At 32.7% G+C, this 24,780-nt stretch overlaps 1 protein-coding gene across 1 annotated transcript; it reads left to right on the forward strand.

Moving 5' to 3' along the window:
• The first annotated feature begins 924 nt into the window (after window positions 1-924).
• Window positions 925-11,289, forward strand: LOC148598934 (uncharacterized). Its single transcript, XM_088562065.1, has 7 exons — window positions 925-1,126; window positions 2,907-3,035; window positions 5,471-5,629; window positions 5,988-6,134; window positions 8,012-8,596; window positions 9,626-9,698; window positions 10,092-11,289. Exons 1-7 carry the CDS (start codon window positions 1,030-1,032, stop codon window positions 10,537-10,539), a joined length of 1,638 nt encoding a protein of 545 aa, XP_088418191.1. The 5' UTR covers window positions 925-1,029; the 3' UTR covers window positions 10,540-11,289.
• Window positions 11,290-24,780: the final 13,491 nt, after the last annotated feature.

A 24,780-nucleotide genomic window follows, 5' to 3' on the forward strand; every position in this document is an offset into this window, starting at 1 on the left:
ATCTCGTAGCAAAATAACCCTGTTCCAGAAACCTATTTGTTAGAGTTCTAGCGCAATACAAAAAGTATGGCAGGTGCCGAAGGGATGTTAACACAGATGAAAGGAAATTTTACAATTCTGAATAAAAAGTCATCACATTTTCGTTTTGGTCAGTAGTTTTCCTTTACCATTGATTTCTAAGTGTAGGTCAAGATATAAGGCTGACTTCACAGTGTCTGTAGTATCCTTTATCTCAAGTTCTTTTGGGTAGATGCGATGTATCAAATCCCCGAAATTAGGATTGTTTAAAAGATAATACGTCATCTATATAGCGGAAACTGAGATTGAAGGATCTAGCCAAACAATATTCCTTCTTTCTGATCAGATCAGCTATAAAGTCAGCCTCAGTTAAGGGAGTTTGAAATAGCTACCCCGGGCCCTTAAAATGCAGGTTGTTTTTATATAAAATTAATATTATGCTTTCTTTTTCTTAAATTCAAGATAACTTATCAAATAACTAATGGTTGTATTAAACTTGATTAAACAAAAGTTTTTATGTTGTTCAGTTATCTGTTGATTTACGTCAATACTTTATTTAATTGTGAATCATTTGCATTATTAAGATGATCCCTTGTTCGCATTTAAAGTCAACCTCACATCATAGGTCAATTTTCAACGTTGCATCTTTACATATTCCTACCATATTTTTTTTAAATGACAACGGTCCAGTCAAAAGGTAAGCAAATTCTAAATGAAAATATATCATGCACATTTTACCCTAGAAGCGCTTATAGCTTATTTCCATAACTTAAACAGAAACAAAATTTTATTGTTATCTGTTTAAAGCTCACATTCCGTTAAATTAGAAATGACAAAACCCATCCTATATAAAGAAATACTATAAAAGGCATGATTAAGAATAATAACAACATCGTACTCTAACAGGTTATACTTGCCTCATAAAAGAAATGAAAACATTTATTGTTCTGAAATGTGTCCTGTTTTCTTTTTTCATCGATATAGACTGGACGTTGCAATTGTCTAAAGCGAATGCCATCAATAAATGTAACTGTTAGCCAATGCAAAAATGATATTCAGCCACCCGTTAATAGCGCTGATCAGTATTCTTTTGTTTACAGTATTACAGGTATACGATATCTTTATAATGCTTAGATAGTCATCTTCGTTCTTCAAAAAAAAAATGAATAATAATGTTGATTAAAACACAAAAAGACGAGTATGATATAAGAAAGCCAAAAAAAAAAAAAAAAGAAAGTTTTTCTTTACTGTACAGATCTTTTCCAAAGCATTGTGTGCGTCTTTTTTTTACTGTCAGGCTTTTGTCCCTGGATTACATGTTTTTATTTCCACTATAATCATGGTCTTCTTGTTTACCTTTACATGGAGAATAATTGTCGATATGTAATATGAATGCATCGAATACATTCAACTAAAGGTACAAGTTAATTGCACTCTGTCATTTCTGAACTGTCCGTTTTCATTATTTGTATGTGATTTTTTGGAAAGAGTATAACGTGTGATGTGTATGAAAGGAAATAATATTTCGTCGTCCTTTATTTCGGGTAATTTACTTGAATGTTATAATATTGTTAATTATAATGTTAGGTAAATAGACATTTTTTGTCGTTAACACGTTATGATATTTCAATTTATTGTAATAACGTCTTAAACACGGATATATAAGGGTCTGAAAAATTCCCAACGATGTTAAAACTGTCAAATTTGCGAAGCAAATTTTTGTCGTTCCCTCCGCGGGACTCGAACTCGTACCGCTGTGACATCTATGGCAACACCGCCTGCACTAAGTCCAGCGCCCTTGACCACTCGGCCAGCTAGGCTATATAAAATATAGCTTTCGCTGGGCGGGTGATTCCTCCTCGTAGGATTAATGTAGGGCTGTAACTTAGTACACGATGTATGGTAGTACGGGACAGTTCATCTAGGTGTTATTACGTAGGATAGAGGATCAAATTAATGATGCATGTCACAACAAATCAATATTATACAACGTCTCTCAGAATGTGACGACTCTATATATATATGCAAACCATGTGCGAGCATACTCCCAAGAAGGGGTTTTGACAACTTATATAGGACTCAATATTAGCGTACATTTCTACCTGTTTGCCAAAATATAATTACGGCGCCAGCTCAAGATTAAGTAACAATGAAAGCTATGAATAAATTATTCCGAATTAATGCTTTAAAGTAAGAAATACTGATACTAGAGTATGTTAGAAACCATTCAAATTATTATTTTTCAAGCTTTAGAATGAGTATATGAATTAAAGCTTTTACTGCAAGAAGTCAAATAACATTACCCCCACCATCCATTGAAAACTCCTCAGATTTGGAAGTGAACTCAGGACAGCCACGAAAGGACGTTTTTGCCGACAAATGTAGTATATGCCTGATATTATTGGAACATAAGTCTGCTTGTCATGTCTTGTTAAAAAAAAAAACAATCATCGTTACAGGGTATCGCAAATGACTGATGGAAAATGTCATTTCAAATAGTTATACATGTATGTGTGTAGTGCATTGAGTGGTTAATTATTTAGAAAACAGGTGTGGCATAACAAGGAAATATAAACGCGTCAGTAAAAACTTTAATAAATCCGTAATTTGCCTATTTTTATTCCTTATGAATCTTCGTCTTCTTTTGGTGCCTTTGCATTTGCTAACAAATACACCTATACTTAGACTGAAGCAAAATGTTTCAAAGACAAATACTTAGAAATGAATTCTTGACCTGCTTTAAGACTCTAGTTTCCATGACTAGCTGAAAATATGATTTTGCAATCAGGCGGATTTTTGTTTCTAATGATTGCACATATCAACCAAATTATTTCTTCTTACTCATCTTCTATACGTGTTGAATTTTGAAAATATATTTATGTTTTTAGATATTGATGTGGGTATTAATGAACATAAGTGGTCAAATACTACCTGTTTAGGACTTTACGTTAACTGTAGTTTATTGACAGCAAATCTAATTCCAGACAATTGCAACTCCTTCCATAGAGTACTTTGCGGTAAATATAATTTCTTATCTTTAAAGAATTAAAACACTGACGATTTCTATAAGAAAAAAACTGAAGTCAGACAGAACATTCGTTTACTCGAAAGAATACGATGCTGTGCACTCTTATTTTATTCTACTTCCAGGATGCGCAATTACATGTATGCGTTTAGGGTATAAGGTGGCTATCAATCTGACCAATGGTTCGTCCAACTGTTGTTACTTAAACTTAATACTTTTATATAGCATGGGGTTATCGTAAATAGTGCAAGTTAGTAATGTAAAGTTTTATTAAAGTTCAAGTTCAAGAGTAAATCTGTTTTTACGACTTCTTCATATATATTAATACCGTGAATAATGAATATTAGAAAAATGAGAACCGAAAGAGCTCAACTTATGTTGTGACACAACTTTACGAATAGCGAGACTATATTATGTGGATGGTACGAAGAACCGATTAGAGCTGAGGAATTCGACGAAGATAACAAATTTGGAACCGACAGTGGTTTACTACTAGCTGTATGTGTCCCACTTTGTATTACCGATCGAAACTTTCCTAATTAGCGCAATAACGCGGTTGAACAGTAAACGTAAGAGACAATATAAATCCGAAAGTCACAACATATTCACCTGCAATTGCATTTATCATCAGAATGTGCGTGACCCCGCCAGATGCACGAATGGCATAGTTTTTGAATCATGGTGTTCCACGTTAATTGAAAGGATTTATGCATTAACTGTTTAGGATTAAATCAGGAATTATCGCTACCGTCAAGAGTGGTCCAACAACAACCATAATCGGTAGATAACCATTTCAAACAAACATCTGGCTGCAACAAATAGGACATAGATATTTGATTCCGTACATTCCTAATATTATACACAAAGTGATACTAAAATGCTTAAGATAAAGCTGTGTCAATGGAACAGAAACAAAGTAATAAAACGGACATGGGTTTACTTCTAAAAATGCTTTTGAGCATATATATATTTTTGTCTAGCATGCTAGCATGCCATAGTTTTTCTAAGTCTCTTATACACTTCACTCTGAGTAATAAATGTAATTGATAGCATATCACATCACCCATGCATCAGTCGCAATTTAGTATATGTTCACTTATACTTTGGTCGATGTTCGTTAAAAATATTTGGTCAAATATTTACTACCTAATTGCGGATTTTTATATGGGCTTTAAGTCGCGTGATGCTGATGCATTTGACTTGAAGAGGACTTTGGCATTGATGAATTTTGTTCGTTTTGAAAATAGCTTAATTAATATCAGGTTAAATTCTGCAATGCTTTTGTGGCCCCAGAATATTGGTACCGATAATGGCAGAAATTATTGGCGAAACTTTTGTAGAAGTACATTTGTTTTAAAAACACACGGTTTGTTTGTTAGGCCTTAAAAATTCAATTTCATGAAATGTGAGTTATGATTGTTATTTGATGGAATTCTATTTAATAATATAATAATTTATTTTAATACATGCTAAAAAGAAATCTAGTTTGTACTATTTTTATAGAAAACAGTTTGAATTTTTTCTCTTCTGTGCTTATGTACCTTGAGAACTCCTTTAGCTGGTGTTTTCTTGGAAAGCATAACCCACTACCGGTGCACCTAGTCCATGCTCCCAGTTTTTAATGGAGTCCGAGTTACTCATTTACTTCTGTTACTGTATATGTATAACTCAAGTTACGTTTTGTTATCTGTTATGTAAGTCTATTTTCCATGTCCGGTCTTTGTCCCTAGATTACATTCTTCTTGAGAACCGCTTTAATCTTGGTTCAATTGATTAATCTTTTGGACAGCGTCATATTCAGTTTAAATGATCTGGCCTATTAATTTGATTGACTGCCTGTCTGCAAAATAAACATTGCCGAATATTGGTTCATGATTATAGACCGGTACATGAATCAGATATAATATAAACTTGAAATACATTTGTCAATAACTAATGTTAGTAGTCAAGTGAAACTATGGAATATAGTGATCGCAATTGATCGCACATGTAAAGTTTTGTTAATGCTACTAAAAGCAGCGTTATGTGATCATAATTATTTTATTTTTTATCACAAGCTTAAGATTTTGGGCAACATTTGTTATTGCCCTAGGCACAATTTATAATAAATACAAAAATAATGGCGTGAAAAACAAATTCCAAATCCAATACTTGACAGCATGGCAGAATGAGGGTAGGCATTCATAAATTAAATTACATGTACTTTTATTATAATTCCATTGTAAAAATAGGTATATCATCGTAACACATGAAAGAATACAAATCATGAAGTCATGACACTAATTAAGTACAGTTGCTGTTTGATAATTTTGTTAACTATAATGTCCAATGTTTGCATTAAGTTATAATAAATGTATGCAGTTCTATACATATAATATACCCTTTCCCCACAGCCCTAATATTTCGAACAATAATAATTTGTTTTAGGTAATGAATTGCTTCCAGATAAAGGTACACAACCAGAACCAGAAACAAAATGTTTTGAAAGCAACACTGATTTCAAAACAATGTGTAAACGTTTACCAGAGGGTTCAAATGTGTGGACAAACGTTCGGCGATTTTGGCATATCCCTTTTGGAACAAGACGTAGGTTTATTTAAAATATAGTTAAGCAATTATTATGTATGCGTATGCTTTAAGTGTATTGAACAATTTGACCTACAAGTAGCGTTTAGCACGAATTTGACTGTTGACTACATTAATTTAGCACATAAATAATACATATAGGCAAATTGATACAACAGAACGTGCAGATAAGTTATTATTAGTACAAAACGGTTGATATAGGTAATAAATTGTGCACAATAATAACGTTACACCCTTTTGTACTTGATTATTTCTTTGACATAGTATTAAGGGGCTTAAAATATCAGATTAATAATTAATCGGAATGATTAAAAATATAAATAAATCAAATTATCTCAACAAGTATTAATATTTTCAGATTTAAATAATTCAGCTACAGTACGGAACTGTTCGTATGCTTATTGTAACAATGATATATCGAAAGAAAAATTTTTGTCAAAGAATTGTAATGCCAAACTTGATGGATATGCATACATTTGTTCACGAATCAACTTCAATAAGCCAGGTATGTAAAACAAATGAAATGCAACAATAAGAACTAATGGCTTTAGATGTACATACAATGTACGTATTATCAGAACATAGTAATAAAGAGACGTGTACTTTTGACAAATATTCTACATATTTCTGTAAATTGTATTGAGTGTGTTCTCTCTACCATAGTATTATAGTGTTTGTGTAAAAAAGATATACAAAGATATATGCATAAGTATAAATGGTTTCAGTGATTTTTTTATTATACGAAAGTAATTAAAAGTTAACATACCTAATCCTTAATCTTATCGCCACTTGGCGTTTGAAATTGAACCTCTATGATAAACGCGATGATTTTAACTTTTCAAACGTGATTTTCCCCTATTTTAAGTGGCAATATGCATTCACAAACGTCCATTTGCAACCTCTGGATTAAACATTATTATTCGTGAGTACCTGCTCTCTTCTTAAAATTCAGGTCATAAATACTAGTTTTCTTTTGTCTGCTGTCTTGTTAATTTGTATTTTTTTATATATATTATTGTATCAAATATGTTTTTCATTTTCATTTCTTTCAAGAAAACACATGGCACGCAATTTCAAATTTTCGATACAGTTTTATTTTTTGAATGCCAGTAAGTAATCTGTATTTGGCCAATTGGGAAAGAGAATTGCGATCAGATGACTTGAGGTTCCATAGAAGAGCCTCCTTAAGGTCAAAGAGAAAAATCAGACATACAAAGGAAACGAAAAAAATATATGATATGAACTACCTTATCAATGTCTTTGTTACTGTATTTTAGTTCGTGGGTTGCCACTTTTCATGGTTTTCTAGAGTATTGTAAACCATGAAAATTGGTACCAAACGAAAAGGAACTTTTCCATTAGCTTGTATGGCAGAGTAGTCTAATCCACAAACGTAAGAATCTACAAACTTATACATTTTCCCTAAATCACGAAAATTGGTATCCACGAATAAATGTACTATCACAGTAAGTGCATTTATTATTACATTCAATTAACAGACCACTTTTCAATAACCTCTTAAAATGTGATATTTGAAACGCTGTCATCTAATGAATAGCGAGAGTAAATCAAATAAGTTATATAGGTCGACCTCTTTTTTGTATTCCCTTAGATCCTTGTTACTGATGGTATTTGGTCAATCGACTTTAAGGATGTGTCTTTAGCATGAGCTAATAAAAGTATGTACCCGTTTCATTATTTACAAACCTGTTTATTAGGTGAGCTAGTCTGTCCCCGTATTCATTCATAGTTTTAATGATCTAAATAAATACAATCTGTCAATGGATAAAAAGGTCAACATGAAAAGTGTCGATTTGGTAAAACTCTGAGACTATTCCTAATTCGATGGGAGTAATTAAAAGGTGAAAATAATATTTTAAACTGATAAAAGTATAAATAAATTTAGCCCTACAATAAATTAAACTTGGTCATGGGCAATGAAAAAAAGGAGAAAATCCATAAGTATTCAAAACCACTAAAACGAAACAAAATCATTTTTAGAGTTTAATTTCTGAAAGAGGAAAGGTTCAATTGCTTGCTAGTATATATTTTAGTATTCTTGGTATACGTTATTAAAGTTTCAGATATGTCCTCTAGATCTAACATTTGATTTCTATTTTTTGTTGTGTTTTAATTAATCAAACTGAAAATTGCTTAATGTAAAACTGTTCTCATAGATGTTTTGAATTGCATAATTACCTTTCTCCTACAAGAACACAACTTTCAACAAATTGTGATCAATTGTAGCCTCGTTTTTCACAGTTTAGAAATATTTGAATTTGTTGCATCACCTCACTACTGTTGTTTGTGTTTTAGGTTTTGATAAAAGTAAGAGAAATACTCCTATCGTTATATATATCATTATATATTGTTTTTATTTAGAGTCATCATTATCGACCAATCTGTCAAGTTGTGACCTGGGCGCCATGCCAACAAAACCACTGTCTAGTCTTCTCCCGGGAACTGTATTATCAACATCGACAATCGAGAGATATATGATTGGTCCATTGTTTTCTTCAACACCTATCCATCCTTTTAACATTATATTAACGACTGCAATCAGACGTCTTGACACGTCCTTGTCAACAGAAGCCCTTGTTACTTCTTATCAACTAAAAAGACCAATTTCAATTTTGACGTCGAGTCATATTCTCGCCACCAAAACGGCACCAATATCAACGACTATCCGTCATTTGGATATATCAACATCTTCTGAAAATGAACGAAGTCATGTATTCAGTTTTTTATCATCACTCATAAAATTTAGTCCGACTTTTGTCACTTCATCATTACCTGTTACCCCAGATCATCAGATTAACGCGACAACCACTCAGTCTGCACCAGATGAGACCAGGGAAACTATAATAACGAAACCATCAAACATGATCCTGCTAAATATTTCCAATAATGCGACCCAAACCCATAACGAAACCACAACAATGCTTGCATATAGTAGCAATTATCTAGGTAAGATAACCATTTTATCGAACTTTAAAAGTTCAAGTGTTAAGCATTAAGCTAAACATTTTATCGAAATTTAATTTTACCAAATATCTGTGCCACACGGACGTGCGATGAGTATGTCGAACCGCAATGATTTGACGCTGCAGCATGTTCGATATTAAAGGGCATCATTTCACGCTTTAGTGCGTAGGGTTATTTTGAGCGCATTAGAGGAAGTGCGTCGGCAACAAATTCAAAGTTACTACGAAAGGATACGTCCATATTTACAAGTTCATATGTACATGTGCTTGCACAATATGAACCAAAAATTGTAGTGTTTGTCCGGAGACAGTGTTTTGTGGGCTGATGTCTACTTCAAGTTTATTATTTCTGATAAATGAATTTGGGAAAACGATGAAATACTGTCATCCATTAAGCCAGGTGACGACGGAAGATCACGGTTACTACCCTCTACCTAATTTGAACTGTCTTCCTCTGTCCCAGGTCGCCATTGGCGTTACAAGAAAGTTGATGGGTTGTCAATGCATGTCCTCAACTGTTAATTGTTTTGAGAGGTGATGACAGTGGCCGGCAGATGATTACAATATTCAAGTTGATGTTTATTAACATATTGGATTGCCTCCTTTTTTGTACAAAGAAGTAATTTCACTAACAGAATAATGAAATACTTATCGAACAACGCTGCAAATACAAGTTTTAATATAAGAAGTTATTAAACTAAAATTATCTGGCAACATTAAATTAAATATAATAGAATGTGAAATAAAGTTTTGGCCATGCAGTGGAAATCTTTCTCTGTTTTTTTGTATACTTCAACCTGTGGCTCACTTTGGTATGATACCATCTCTTACAGACATGGGCGGTTTCAAAAATTTTAATAAAAAGTTGAAGATTCCTGACTGTGAATTGGTCATGTGCTCACATTTTGCATGCAAGTAACGCAAAATAGGGCATTTAATGAACAACTTAAAATTTAATCAAAACTTTCCTTAAGCAACTTCTGTTGTTAGTTCTGTACATTTGTTATTACAGGAATTATTGTAGGCGTGCCAACTGCACTCGCATGTCTTTTTGTAACTGTCAGTGGAATCATTTTTTGTAAAAAGTAAGTATACACTTATCTGCGTACTTGTATTTATAAATTGATGTTTTTAAAGTTCACCGTTTAAGTTTAATGAACTATTCAGGTAAACCGTAAATAGATTTCATGTAGATTAAGTGATCTATCGTATTTATTTTTCTCACATTTTTTTCGTTGCTTTATATTCGACGCACTTATCTATCTTCCCTTTACATGTACCATGTACACAAATATTTATATAAAATAAATGTATGTGTCATATACTTCAGTCAGCTATGATTTAAGGAGTATCCTATAATCAGAATCATTATGAGCAAAAAACAGTAACTTCTGTCCTTAGTGTTATATTTTTTAGTTCTCCATGTGTGAGTAACTAGTACTGCATTGCAATCGTATTTTGATTTTTTTTATATTCAGAAGACGAACTAACGACAATGACAGAAATATAGAAATGGGCCAAAAAAGCAGCTGTGAAGAAATGGATCTTCGTCTCATGAGTCATCCAACAAAGCCAATAGATACAGCTGGAAACGATGAAGAACCAGTTATTATGAATTGCATTGGACAAATGGAATCAGGTCACGTATTGGAGCATGGTGAAGTTTCAGGGCAGGAATATGCAATTGTCAAGACAAAATCAAAAGTTTACAATGAACAAAACAAAATTAAAGTTTTGTGTGATACGGAAGACGAGGTGTATAATAGACTTGATCGTGAACTTAAGGTCAAGGTAGAATCAAATGACCTAAATGTTTATGATACTATGATGGGTTTGAGGGCGAATGATGATCCAACGTATACTATAACAATGCATGCTGGTTTCACAAAAGAAAACAAAGATGATCTGTACAACGTTGTTAATTGATGCATTGTTCCAGAATTACTTCGAAGACTGTATCATATTGTATCATTATAAAAACATATTTTGAATCATTTTGTTTCGATGTTTATAATGAATGACCATCGATGCAGTGAAATCAATGAGTTAGCAATTAAAGTAGTTAGGGTAGTACACTGTTGTTGACTAGGTTAAACCAGAATAATATGTTAAACTTAAGCAACGATTGGTGAGGGAGAGCCTATCGAACCGTTTATGAAATTTCAGGGGATGAGCAACACAAAGTTATCCAAAAATATACATTTTTAACAGAAAAAGAGTATAATTAGGTAAAATCTTAATTTGTAGTTTACTTGAAACATTGAAATTATGTTCGTTTGAAGAAATATGCATTATTGTATAAACAAAAAGAAAAACAACAAACAAACAAAACAAAAACAAAAAACAAAAAACAAAAAAAAAACCATAATGTTTTCAAGTGGCTAACAATGAACACTATTACAGACACACTGAAGCCTGAAATATTGCTGAATTTGCATCTTTATCGAAAAATATTACATAGTACACTGTACAGAGATCAGTACTTTACGGATATTGAAATGCATCAATTCCACAGTAGATGGGAATGTATAAATTTTATTTCTCATATAAACCAGTCATAGTATAATGCAAAAATAGAATAACTTCTCTTGATTGTTCTTTCACCATTGATTATGGCAAGTTTTCTTTGGTTTGGATATTTGTCATTGCACAAAACCCTTTTTCATTGATTATCGGTCTTTTTTTACTCGTCACAAGGATATCTTGAAATAAAAGATGACATCTAGAGTAATTTCGGACTATATCTTGTTAACTTCTTTATAGACAATGAGTCAACATCTGCAAATGAATAGAAAATAATCAATTATGTTGGACTACACATTCATCAAACCTAAATCCTGTTTAAGACGTATTTACTTTTAATTTTTTTTTAAAGTACCATGTTCAAATAAAAAAAAGGACAACAATAGTATAAATATGTCTCTGTGTTATTAATGTATGTAATATTGGGCCATTGTTTATTGTTGCTTCCATTGTACAATGAAATTCAGGTCTTCTTGATCAACATTTGACTCGATAAGTTATTATACGTCGCTTATAATGCTCATTGTCTTCTCGCACAGAGACCAATACTCACTTACCCGTATCAACATATGCATTATGCTATTCAGGCAATACAGAGATGGTGTTAAAGAGTAATCAAGCGAATCGAGGTAATAGCGGTGATTAAAAGTATGATAGGGTCAAAAACCAGACATGGAAAACAGACACACACACAACAAAGAACATAAAGTAACTAAAAAACTGGGAGCATGGACCAGCTGCACCGGTACTGTAAGCGTCCTTTGGTTTCCTAGAAAAATCCGTCGAGTTTCTCATAAAAATTCAAGTCCGGGGTAGACGAAAAAGGAAAGGAAAACTATGACACGTTGAACAAATCAGTTCTCATGGTGCAAATGGATACACCGTAACGATTCAAGAGTACATGCTGACGACAATAAAACTTCTGTAGTTATGGCTTCAATTTTGTTAGAACATAACCCTATTCCAGAAGTCTACTTGTTAGAATTTTAGCGCGATACAAAAAAGTTTGCGTAGTTTCGGCAAGCTCTGGTATAACGTATGAGTTGTGATATTAACACTACATACGCAGGTGCTGAAGGGATGTTGCCACAGATGAAAGGAGAGTTGACAATCCTGAAAAGTCCTCACGTTTGTCAAATAATTTTTCGTAGGTAATTATTATACATATGCAGTTATACCAGATAAAAGAAAAACCCATCGAACAAAAAGAGAAAAGAAGGATTCGCAGACTAGGTAATGCAATATTTTATCGATGTAATGGCACATTACTCTATACCTCTCATTATACTACAGGCTATTTCCAAAGCAGGTTTTGACACTCCAGTATGTGAGTCTACCTCATCATTATACAGACACCGATGTTATTTTCTGCAGACTCTTTCAACAGTTTATAGTAAAGATTTAGATGAAGAAATTCGCTCAATTGCAACTGATTTTGCGTACATTTTCTTAAAAAGTCACGAACAATTTTTTGCCGTATTTTGAAGGCAAATCCATACCGATTATTTTATATTCCTACGCTTTACCCATGCATCAAAAACTTTCGGATATTAAAAAATATTGCAGTACCTTGAGATTCAGGATTTCAAGCTAAACCAGCCGTCCGTTAAAAAAGTGTCTAATTAAATATTGTCCTTCCGGTCAGTTCATAACAGGAGATATTTAAACATTATATAAAACGAATCTCGTCTTCGTCCTTGCTAATGGTCCCAAGCATCATGAACAACGATCCATAAATTGGAATTATAACTTACAAATTTTATGGATTCTGCTTAAGACTATGCAACAACATGGATAAACCTACAAAAAGAAAACATCGATTCGCTTTAAGAGTGGGTTAAATCTGTGTGCTGAGGTATTTAATCTTTAAACGTGTAAAAGTGCCAAGCAAGAAAATGACTGTCAATGCTACATTATTTTTTGTTGTAGTAAAAACATAGGCTACTATATACATGACAAGTTGTTGTAAACTATAACCAACATTGTTTTTGTCTACAAAACGCATTGTATCCACTGCTTATTATCGGAGGTAGACGTAGGAAAAACAAACAGTAGTAATAAGACCAATACTGCTACCACATCCTAAAGGGAGGAGATAGTGAAAAAAACATAAATCCGTTATATCCTAACTTGGTCTTTGATTGTGATGTATTTGATTTAAGTACTCGACCAAAAATGTACATAGACCTAGATCTGCAAAATGTTCCAGCAAGCCGCTTTTCTTAACTATGAACTACCATACTCAAAACTGTCAAATTTTGTTTCTTACTACAACATTTGATTCTCCCGTAATAGTGTCAATTCAATGTAGATCCTGAAAGGTCTTAAAATCTCACTGCTTAACTATTATCAGAGAAAAATAGCATTAAAGTCAACGATTTTTCAACTTTTCGTTTTACTCAATTTAAATCCCGATTCGATAATATTTTACACTGTTACAAATATTTCCAACATATACATTATACGTAGTACTTCATAGAGATTCCTAATACTATGCACAAACGATTCCAAAACCTCTATTGTCGTGGAAGCGTTTTTCAACAAACGGCCATCACTCTAATGTGTTAGGACAAGTTGTGCCCCACTTCTCGCAAACATATTCCTTTTCTTTATGAGGCTGACTCTAGAACTGATTTGACCCAAAAAAGAAACATCATTTAGCCAGATCCTTTGATCTTAATTTCCGCTATATAGTTGTACGTAATATAATAATACGTATTGTCTTAAAACAATCCTTGTTTTGGGGATTTTATTCATTGTATCTTCCTCAAAGACCTTGAGATAAAGGGCGCTACATGCACTAAGAGATCAGTGGCACGAAAAACTCAGGACTAACCTCTACGACAAGCACGGTGACTTCTTATTACGTACAGTTGTTTTTTCTTTCATCATTGGCAATATATCTTTAGCAACTGCGTATGGACTATTAAATTCGCAACTCATACTTTATGCAAGAACCTGCTGTAACATAGCGGAGGTTTTGAACCGTGGTAGACTTCTTACACTTCGGCTTTTATAATAAGGTTGTGTTGCTTAAAGTTTGATGTCGTCTCTACAGATGTTTTATGGTCGTCATCATGAACTCGTGGATCGTAACGGTGAAACAATCTGGAGCACGAGAACTTATTTGTTCGGCGTGTAATAGTTTTTCTTTCCTCTTTTGTTTACCCCGGACTTGACAATTAATGATCAACCCGGCGGGTGTTTTTAGAAAAGCAGAGATTTACTTACACTACCGGTGCACCAGCTCCATGTTTCCACTTTTGTTAAAGAAACGGAGTTACTGGTTCAATTTTAATTTATATGTACGTATTAAATCGGATTTTGTATGTTCTGTGTGGTTGTTTGGATTCCCTGTCTATTATTCTCTTTAGAATATTTAAGTTACCACATTGAAGGAACCTTTCAGGGAAACAGGTGTTCTTATTTGGCACGCCCCGTAAAATTTTATCATTTATTTACAATCGATGCAGATATAAATGCTCTGGTGTAGTAAAAGTATGCATGGTACTAGGTAAGATATTCAATTTTTTTTATTTATAAAGGAAACAACGAAAAAAAAAGCTAACATTTATCTATTATCAAGTCACGTCCCAAAACTTATTGACACAATAGAAATGTTTTCTAATTTATTTCTAGAACTTAATATCTTGTATTAAATTCAATAGACGAATAAGACAAGATACAGTCATACAATAATTTACATGGAAACTAGATGCAAAGAAGGCAGTTCATCCGGACGTACTGAGGGAGTTTGTTCTATAGCAAACACTGATGAATGGCTAAATAACGTATAGACTGACATAAAACGATATCGGATCCGTCATATTGGTAAGGAGTTAAATTGCATATTAAGTATTACAAAGTTTATTTCCAAAAATATAAACACTTTTTGATTTGAAATTACTTTAAAACTAACATTTATTTCATGCTTATATTGCATCTCTTTGAATAACTTCAAAAACTTGAGAAAGACAAAAATATTAAAAGTTATATCCTATATTTTACATATCGGAATATTGACAATGTTCTCTCCATCAATAGTTCTAAATTAAGATAATGGTTCCGTTTATAAAAACCCCGGAACTAAAAATTATAGAAACTTCTTCAGCGTCATGCAAGACCTTCACTCGAATTTGACAACAATAATCACCTCTTTCCCCACTATGTTTAACTTTTTTTTAACCTTGTGGCTTGTATTTACATAAGTCTGATTGCATTAATTTTTTTTTCATTGTAACTTAATTATTCAGTTCATATCTTTTAAACTGTATTGACTAATGATTTGACCAATTTTTACTGATTGCAACTTTTTCCTGCCCTTTGTGTTGAAACAGGCCAAAAATAACAACACGTACTGGAAGCACCTTTTAAATTCAAAATGCCTCAACCAAGTCAGGACTATTGCAGTATCTTCTAACTTTCCGGTTTTTACCGTTATGTATCGTTTAATAAACGCATTTTCCTTTAAATATTCATTTTTACTACTGCCACTAGCTGGCCATATATTTACTGAAACGGCCAAAACGCACTGAACATACACTGAATGTACTGACAATAAAATTGTCCAGTAAAATTAAATTATTCAATGCAAAGTTAGTACGTTTAACACAGGTCGTGTTCAGTGTATTAAGTATAGCGTTCAGTGTGTTCAGTAGTTCGCTTCAAAGTAAATTCAGTATGTTCTGTAGCTGTTCAGTAATGTTCAGTGGTTGAGTCAAGTACTAAATAAGAGTATGTTCAGTGTGATTAAGTATAAGAAAATATCTTTGTTATCGCCCTTTGACCTCCAATTAAATAGTACATAATGTACAAGTATGCAAGTTTACATATGCCAGCTACATAAACATCTTGTTTGTTAATATTTTGTTTTTGTGCTTGTTTTTGTTTTTGTTTGTTTTTGTTTTTTGGTTTGTTTTTGGATTTTTAATTTTGTTTTTGTTTACTTGTAATTGAATTTTAATTCCAAAAACTCATTAACATATTCAGCGTGCACTCATTTAAGACATATTTAATTAATGTTTATTAAAATTTCTGGCCCACAATATTTTCGATTTCGAGTTTCGAGTTTATAAAACAATGCCGATTTAATTTAACCGTTAACTAGATGAATTAAACTGTCCATAAACATATACTGTTTTCAAAATGTCCAAATTAAATTATTTAATGTCATTTTATTTTGCGTACTAAATTTAGGGAGTCACGTCAATTTTGTTTTTACTATGTATCACGGATTGCCGAACCATGCTAAGGTAAAAGAAGCCGCCCACTCTATCAACCTTACAGTTTTTGTTTTTTTTTAAATATCACCAGATATATAATACAAAAGTTACAATATAATTGAACATAAATAGTTATAATCTTGTGCTGAGCCTCTTGTTTACTTAAATTTAAAATGATTTTGTAATAACTTTTTTTTTAATTTATGTTTCCCTTTGTGTTTCGCCGAGGAATCCTGCCAAACAAGTAAGTGCGTTTTAGTTTTAAGTTACCAGAACTGGTTCTATCAAGTATATATTTCAAATATTAATTGTGATTATTAGATTTTGTTCAAATATTTACACATGTAGATCTAGATAGACCTACACTAATTAGAATGAGAGTAATAAATTTAACCTAATGCAAGTAGCTATGCAAAATTATTAAATCCTTGGTGTGCATAATGCACTTTTTAATATCCCGCGATAATCGTCTAATGGTCATATACATATTTTCGAATACTACATATACATATTTAAAATTACTTTTATATGGCTACAGATTTCTTCCTTGCAAGCATAGGGTCACTATATATATAAAAGACCAAAAGTTTGCTTTGCAAATTTGACAGTTCTAACATTGTTGTGAATTTTTCAGAACCTTCTATAAGTTTACGATATCTTCTCTGTATTAATTTGATCCGATGGAGCAGTGTAGCGAATAGAGTCGTCACATTCTGAGACGTTGTATAATATTGATTTGTTGTCACATGCATTATTAATTTGATCCTATATCCTATATAATAACACATATATGTACTGTCCCGTACTGCCATACATCGTGTACTAAATTACAGCCCTAGATTAATCCTACGAGTAGGAATGACCCTGCCAGTGAAAGCTATATTTTATATAGCCGAGCTGGCCGAATGGTCTAGAGTGATGGACTTAGTGCAGGCGATGTTGTCATATATGTCACAGCGGCACAAATTCGAGTCCCGCGGAGGGACTTTGACATTTTTAACATCGTTAGGGATTTTTTCAGATCCTTATATATTATATATATATTATACGTCACTTGTATTCATCTGATTAGGAAGTGAGTTGTGTTCACAGACCATTTACTTTCATACACACTCAGTTTATTTAAGGCACTGAAGAAGGTCATTTCTTGACTGAAAATTTTGCCCATTATATACTTTATTATAGTGTGTTAACGTCTTTATCGGTATCGTCGTACAATCCTTTAGATTTATATAATTATTTTTGTTTGTGCTGCATCGTCATGACTGGACGATCCGATACCCATTAAGTTTGCTGGTTGGCAGATATATATATGTGTGTGTGTGTGTGTAAACATAAATGTATTTTAAGACTATATGGTATTTTGTGATAATTCTTATACTCAGGGACTTTCCTTTACTCTACATTACACTTCTTCTTAAATTTGCCTTCCGTGGTTGTAGTCAAATATCAAATCCTAAAGTTACATGCTATTAGATATACAATCACACATCTTCCAGAACTTAAATGAAAAATAAGGTGTCTACAAGAATAATATAAAATTAAAATGAGCGAAACTGAAAGGCGTAAGTCATGAAATGGGGTGAGGACTGTGAACTTTTGACGACGCAAAAAGTGTAGGAGCAGTTTCATTTGACGCCTGCCGAAAGTCCGGAATGTCTGGCGTCTATATGACTTGTTTCATTTTCTCTTTTACTTTACTGGAATATATAGGGGCAACTCTTTCGATGTACCTGTGTATGATATTGTTTAGGGGGCAGTTTAGGTTTCTCGAATTACCTCGAGTATCGTAACGTATCTTTTAAGTTTTGATACTGCATTTAATGCATGTACTGCTAACACTCAAAATTAGCAATGACTAGCTACTTTCATTACTTGCCATTCAGATTGTTAGTTTTTCTCTATAACACTGTATGCGCTAATGCACGTAAAATTTCGTGGCAATGTTGAATGTGGTATACCAACGCACTTCCGTGCATTAGCGTTAGATATTCAACGTAATTCAGCAGGTCAACGCGATCATTGCACTTCCGAGTCTTACAGTCTTAGTCGCCTCTTCCTTGGGTTTGACTTGATTATGGATCAGATTAGTGTTCGGTAATTTTGTTGCTATTTTTATTTTAAGAACGTTTTGTGTATTGCTTACTCACTACCCTGAAACCAAAAGACAGCGCCCCAAACATAGTAAAATCTCTAATAATAATGAAATAATGATTGATTTAGTTCTATCTAATGAAAATTCATTATTGTGAGAGTATATTTCCGTCTGAAAAATTAATCACAACTTCACACTCAGATTTGACTGGGGAAATGTAATAGGTTAACTGAATGGATGCCTTAACTTCTTCATTATAAAACCATTTTAGGTAGATGAAACATTCGAAAGAAACCCAGCGTTGTGTTACTATATTGTATGTACCTAATCAGGATTTAAGGAAAATAATTCCACCAAGAAAACGATATGTTTTGTTTTTCTTTTTCATTTAAATAAAGGAAGGTGCTTCGATATATTTAAGTAATTGTCTTTATAAAAGTCATGGAAAATCTGAAAAAAATGTGATACACCCCAAAAAGGCTACATATTTTCATTTTTGCAATTAAGTTGTTGTATGGGTCTATACCATGAAATGAGCAATTATTCATTCAAATCTGCCGATTCTTGGGAGGTAATCAACATTGAAAATCCAAATAGATTCTATTGTATTTGGGTGTCATTTACACAGTTACTTCCCTTAATTTTGAAATCTACAGTGCATTATATATAATTTTTATCTATTAAGAACGCAGGTTATATGAAAAACTGAATGCTAATTTCTGTTTGCAATTCAAACAAAATATCAAAAATAAAAATATGTAGGCTTTTTACCCATGAATCACATTTTGCATGATTCTTAGCTGGAGCGCTATTTAATATCATCGTCAGACTAATTAACAGGGTTGTGAATTAATTCAAGGCGAGTTGACACGTTTGTTTATTAGACCGCCTGTCCCTTATATACGCAAATATATTCCCATGGCGTGCTCATGGAAATGATTGATACATGTAGTGAATGGCGTTTTGAAAAAGAAACATCTAAATAACACAATTTTCCTAACATTACTATATATGACAAAGATGATTGTCTAATTTTGAGAGTTTCTCACACATTTGTTTTACGTTCAATTAAGACAAGCAGGTTTTTTTTTCAGAACTATTGGACATTTTTACATTATTTCATATTTATGCAAGGAGGTCGATAACAAACATTAAAACATAACTTCTATTTTCTATTATAATAATCCATTTCATATATATTGATATGTGCCTCTTTCATTTAAAATAATAAACGACTGGTGTTACATTTAAAAATAACTTGGTTCGAAAATATTTTGTTTTCAGAATATCGCTCTCTTGAAGAAAGCACCAACTAAATTAATGATATAAACTTTATTATCATAGGCTTCGTCCACCTACGGATCTGTTGGCATTTTCAATTTTTCATTTATCTCAATTGTGTTTTTTTTTCTCATAAATATTCTATATTTAACCCTAAACTACACTTTTTATCATTTTATTACTAATAAATAATACTACGTTTACTTTAATTATTAATTTAATTAATTAATCAGTTAGTTTATTTATTTATCTTACTATGATAAAGAAAATATGAAAAATAATTGGGATTTAGAGCCCACCAAATTTATTGGTGTCTTCCCATTTATCCAAATGTTAAAATTAGGTATTCCCATTTATCCAATTTTAATTTTGTTCACCTCTTGGATTGTTTACTTAAGGGATTAAAAGGTGTCATTTACGATGAATCAGGAGCAAAGAACACAGCTGAGACAACGTTTCCAAACATCTAAGGTTGTCACTACACTAAAGGGAGGGTACAGAAACTTGGACTTACTACTGCATACAAGAACAACCCAGCTGTCCATCAACATATCCGACGTGCATCAGCTCTTCCATTAGTACCACTCGACCAAGTAGAAGAAATCTGGTTCCACGTTATTGATCACTACGAAACAGATGATCTGCAAATCACGGGTAGAGTCGGCACCAGAGAAATGGAACCATTACTCAACAGAGGGACCCCGTACTACAAACCACAAACTAAACAACCAATTGTCCAAGGCACATCCTAACCTTTACTGAATCATCAGCAAACTACAAAACTGCCCAAGCTGCAAATGAAATTAAACTGGTACAGTACGCTGCAGGAGGTAAACGAAAGGTCAGAAAGACTTCAGCAGCTAAAACAGAGATTAGAACAGGGCGAGATAGATGTATTTCACTACATAGATGCAGCGTCACATCTTCTCAAGTTGGGTTAACACGGACAATACTGACTTTTTTATTAATGTATATTTCTTATGTATATTTGAATGTGCTTTTAATGTGCTATAATAATATTGCGCTGTCAAAAATATGTATTTTATGTATAAATATGTATTCTTATGAATAAATCATTGCTTTACATATCGCTTTCTTTTTTTTTATTTTGTAAATCAATATGTGGGTTACAAAAAAAAATAGAACAAGAAAAGACATGAAAAATGCACAAAAAAGGAAATCACAATAAAAAAAGGGAAAAAAAGACAAACAAACAAACAACCCCCCCCCCCCCAAAAAAAAAAAAAAAAGAGGGAGAGAGAGAAAAAGAAGAAGAAAAAAAAAAGGAATAAATAATAAAACATACATAAGTACATATTGAAATTTAATGTCAATATAATATACTAATTATGGACAAAATTGCCTGACATAGTTTTAGGTGACACACAACCCAAGCCCTATTTAACTTTCTTTTGTTCCAAATTTCTTTGATCCCACTTATCCAACTTCATTTTTTATCTGTACTACCAGAATGTTTAAAAAGTTGGATAAATGGAAATGAACCAATTTATCTACCCTTACGAGACCCGCAAGGGTTAGCCAAGGACGTAAAAAATAACCTTAGTAACTACACTTTATATTTGGACTTTAAAATCATTCTTATTTAGGGGAGGTAACTTAATCTCATTTAGATATCTAATTTTAGTATAAATATAGTGTTAGTGTGTTGAAATTGTGTGCACTTAACAATACAAGACATAAATCTGTTTTTCCTAAAAGGAAATTACTGAACACTTTTAACGCACTCTTAACACTAATTAATTGATGTTGGGTGAAGCTACTGAATTTACTGAAATTGCTCTTGACAACTATTAACGACATATACTGAATTAGCAAATATTAAAGTGCTGCAATAATGTACATGGTAAAAACATTTTGAATAAAAAAAAGCACAGCATCATTTGTCTTTTCAAAGTTTCTCATCATCAGTTGGAGGAAACGCTGAGATATATGAACTATATATTAATGTACTGCAATAAAGTACATGTAAAAACATTTTCAATAGAAAAGGCATAACATCTACGCTAGGGTAAAACAAATCGGTTTTCATATACAAATTTAATTCATTTTAATTTTACATCTGAATCGCTATAAACAGAACAAGAAATGAATGCTAATTTTAAACGCTTTTAATGAATTGCACATCATAATTGCGGGGATGAAAACCTTTTGCACTCACTGTTCAAATATGCAATTTTATGAACAATAATTTTGGAATATGGACCAAATACAAAATTAATGAATGATCTCTATCACTTAATATTTATATTTAAGGAGACTCGATGGTATGAATTGGGAATTACTTATTTATTTTACTTTGCACTTTGAAAACTTTTAATATATGCATTATAAAAATGCAAAAAAGGTGTCACCGACCATCTAAACTGGCTCTCCGCCTCTAAAAGATAGGTCATTTTCCACATGATCCACTTAACAAAGAATGATAGAGAATTCTCATATTCTGCACCATTAAGCTAAAAATGACAGCAGCTTAATTAAAGCATTCTATTAAACTCTCCAATGTGAACGTATTAGTAGTTAAGATCAGAAAAAAATGGAGAGAAATGTATAGGTCCTCATGTTTTTACCTGTTTGTACCTGGATGGTGATTATAAGTATTTTGGAGAAGTTCTTGATGAAATTATTTGAGTAAAAAATGTTTCGCGGGGGGGAACATAGGTAATTATTGAAAAATCTCCTTATTATTATAACGCAAATCCTATTTCAATTCCTTTCCTTATTTTGATTAAGGAGGAGAACAAATTCCTTGCAAAGGATGGGGGAATTCGTGATCCATCTTTTGAAGTTACATGGATAAGAAACATGATCACCTTATCCTGTAAAAAGGAATTTAGATAATCCGTGTTGATTTTCCGAGGCCAACCTTGTTGGTAAACAAGCATCCTGGTTGTAAGGGCGTATTATTTTTCCGGTGTTCCTAGTCTGATAATCCTACTCAGATTGTTGTTTTGCAAATGAATGACAATCAGTCAATGGGATCTATAATTGAAGGGATAATACATACAATTTAAAGGCCGAGCGAAGCGAAGCAAGAATATGTGTGGGGATAGAATTTGTAAAAAATCATGATTTCATGCAAATAAAAACAAACAAACAAAAAAACAAAAAACTCAAATTTCGGGAAAGGAACATTCGCCAGATCCGCACTTATGAATTCGCACCTGGATTAGATACTCCGCGTGAAACTTTCTAATTTTTATCCTAGTAAATAAACTGGCAAATTATGATTTATTTGCAACAATAATTAATTGACTGTTTCAATATTTCTCAGTTCAACAACTTGTCGGGATTAGGAAAACTAGCTCACATTCTCCAAGAAACAAACATTATTTCTTATCTCCCATCCGACCCTCGTAATCAAATTTGCATAACTCCACATAAAAACATCGGACAATGCTAATTAGCATTTTTAGTAACATTTGGTATAAGTTTTCTCGGAATCCATTATAAAATTGTAGTCGTGAGTTTGTGTAGGACAGACGGACACAAGGATGGACGCCTAGCATTTACCGAAATATCTTCCAAAGCGTCCCTGGAATTTCGACGTCATATTGCTTTACGGTCAAAGGGGAATAAATCGCGAATTTCGCGCAAAAATCGACGTTATAAATTGGCGACGATCTTTATAGTTTGCGCCATACAATGTTTATAAACAATGGTGTGATTTGTCTTTAATGTGAAAACTGTATTGGCAAGTGTTCGAATGCTTGATTTGTTGATTAAGTTTTTTGTAACATTCAATTTTATTAAACGTTCGAAAAAAAAAGCAAATGCACTAAGCTTAGTTTTGAAACTTCCACTAAATAATTGTTGTTTTTTTGGTAAGGACTTTTACAAAAGACATAAATGCAATTTGTGACAGCATTTTCATCAAGAATATCTACAACTATATTGCAAAAAAATTAGAAAAAATTAGAACATCCATACGTTTTCTAATTTAGCAATTGTTAGCATGCACTTTTAACAATCTTTTTATTCGCAAAGCATGAATTCGGTAGAACAGAAGCAATGGTAAGAAGGTTTTAACTGAAATAATTAAAAAACAATAGCTACTTAAAAAATACATTTATATGTACACAAAAAATGCGTTTGTCATTCAACTAAATGACGGACATTCTGGTTAGATTTCAAATTTTAACCGAGTAAGAAAAACACTGATACATGTTAAATTCATTATTTAGGTAAATTCAGATGATTAAGAAAGGAATATAAAAAACGTGGTTCAAGGCTATTTTATCTCCATGAACAAAGAGTGGTATTATAATTTGACACAATTTAAAAAATCACTGATTGCATACAGTGGTATGGTTTGTTGAAACTACGCAGACTTTTTGTATCGCGCTAGTATTCTATCCAATATACTTCTGGAACAGGGTAATGTTGCCACAAGACTGAATTCATCACAGAATGTTTATGGTCGTCATAATGAACTCGTGTATCGTTATGGTGTATCCATCTGCGCCATGAAAACTGATTTATTCCAAGTGTCATAGTTTTCCTTTCCTCTTTTGTCTACCACGAAATTGACCTTTTTTACGAGCAACTCTGTGTGTGTTTCTAGAAAATTCAGAGGACGCTTACCCTACCGTTCACCTGGTCCCAGTTTTTTTAGTGGAGTCCGAGTTAACAAATAGGCTTCAGGGTTATGTTGCTACAAGATTAATGTCATCACTACAGAAGTTACACGTCATCATGAACTCGTAGATCGTTATGGTGTATCCATCAGCACCATGAAAACTGATTTATTCAACGGGTCATAGTTTTCCTTTCCTCGTTTGTCTACCACGGACTTGACTTTTTATGAGCAACTCGGCGGGTGTTTCTAGAAAAGCAGAGGACGCTTACCCTACCGGTGCACCTGGTCCATGCTCCCAGTTTTTAGTGGAGTCCGAGTTGCTCATTTACTTTTGTTACTTTGTATGTATGATTTGGTTACTTTATGTTCTTTGTTGTGTATGTCTGTTTTCCATGTCTGGTCTTTGTCCCTGGATTACATTCTTTCGATTACCACTATAACCGTGGTTC

This window comes from Perna viridis, chromosome 14 (genome assembly GCF_037379345.1).
Source record: "Perna viridis isolate PV_CMFRI_1.1 ecotype Kerala chromosome 14, ASM3737934v1, whole genome shotgun sequence".
NCBI classification, from domain to species: Eukaryota; Metazoa; Mollusca; class Bivalvia; order Mytilida; family Mytilidae; genus Perna; species Perna viridis.

Excerpts from the sequence above, each read along its gene's own strand:
- LOC148598934 (XM_088562065.1), top strand. The coding sequence starts at position 1,030 with ATGCCATCAATAAATGTAACTGTTAGCCAATGCAAAAATGATATTCAG. Across the intron at positions 1,127-2,906 it reads TTTTGTTTACAGTATTACAG|ATATTGATGTGGGTATTAAT; the intron begins GTATACGATATC and ends TTATGTTTTTAG. Across the intron at positions 8,597-9,625 it reads ATATAGTAGCAATTATCTAG|GAATTATTGTAGGCGTGCCA; the intron begins GTAAGATAACCA and ends TTGTTATTACAG.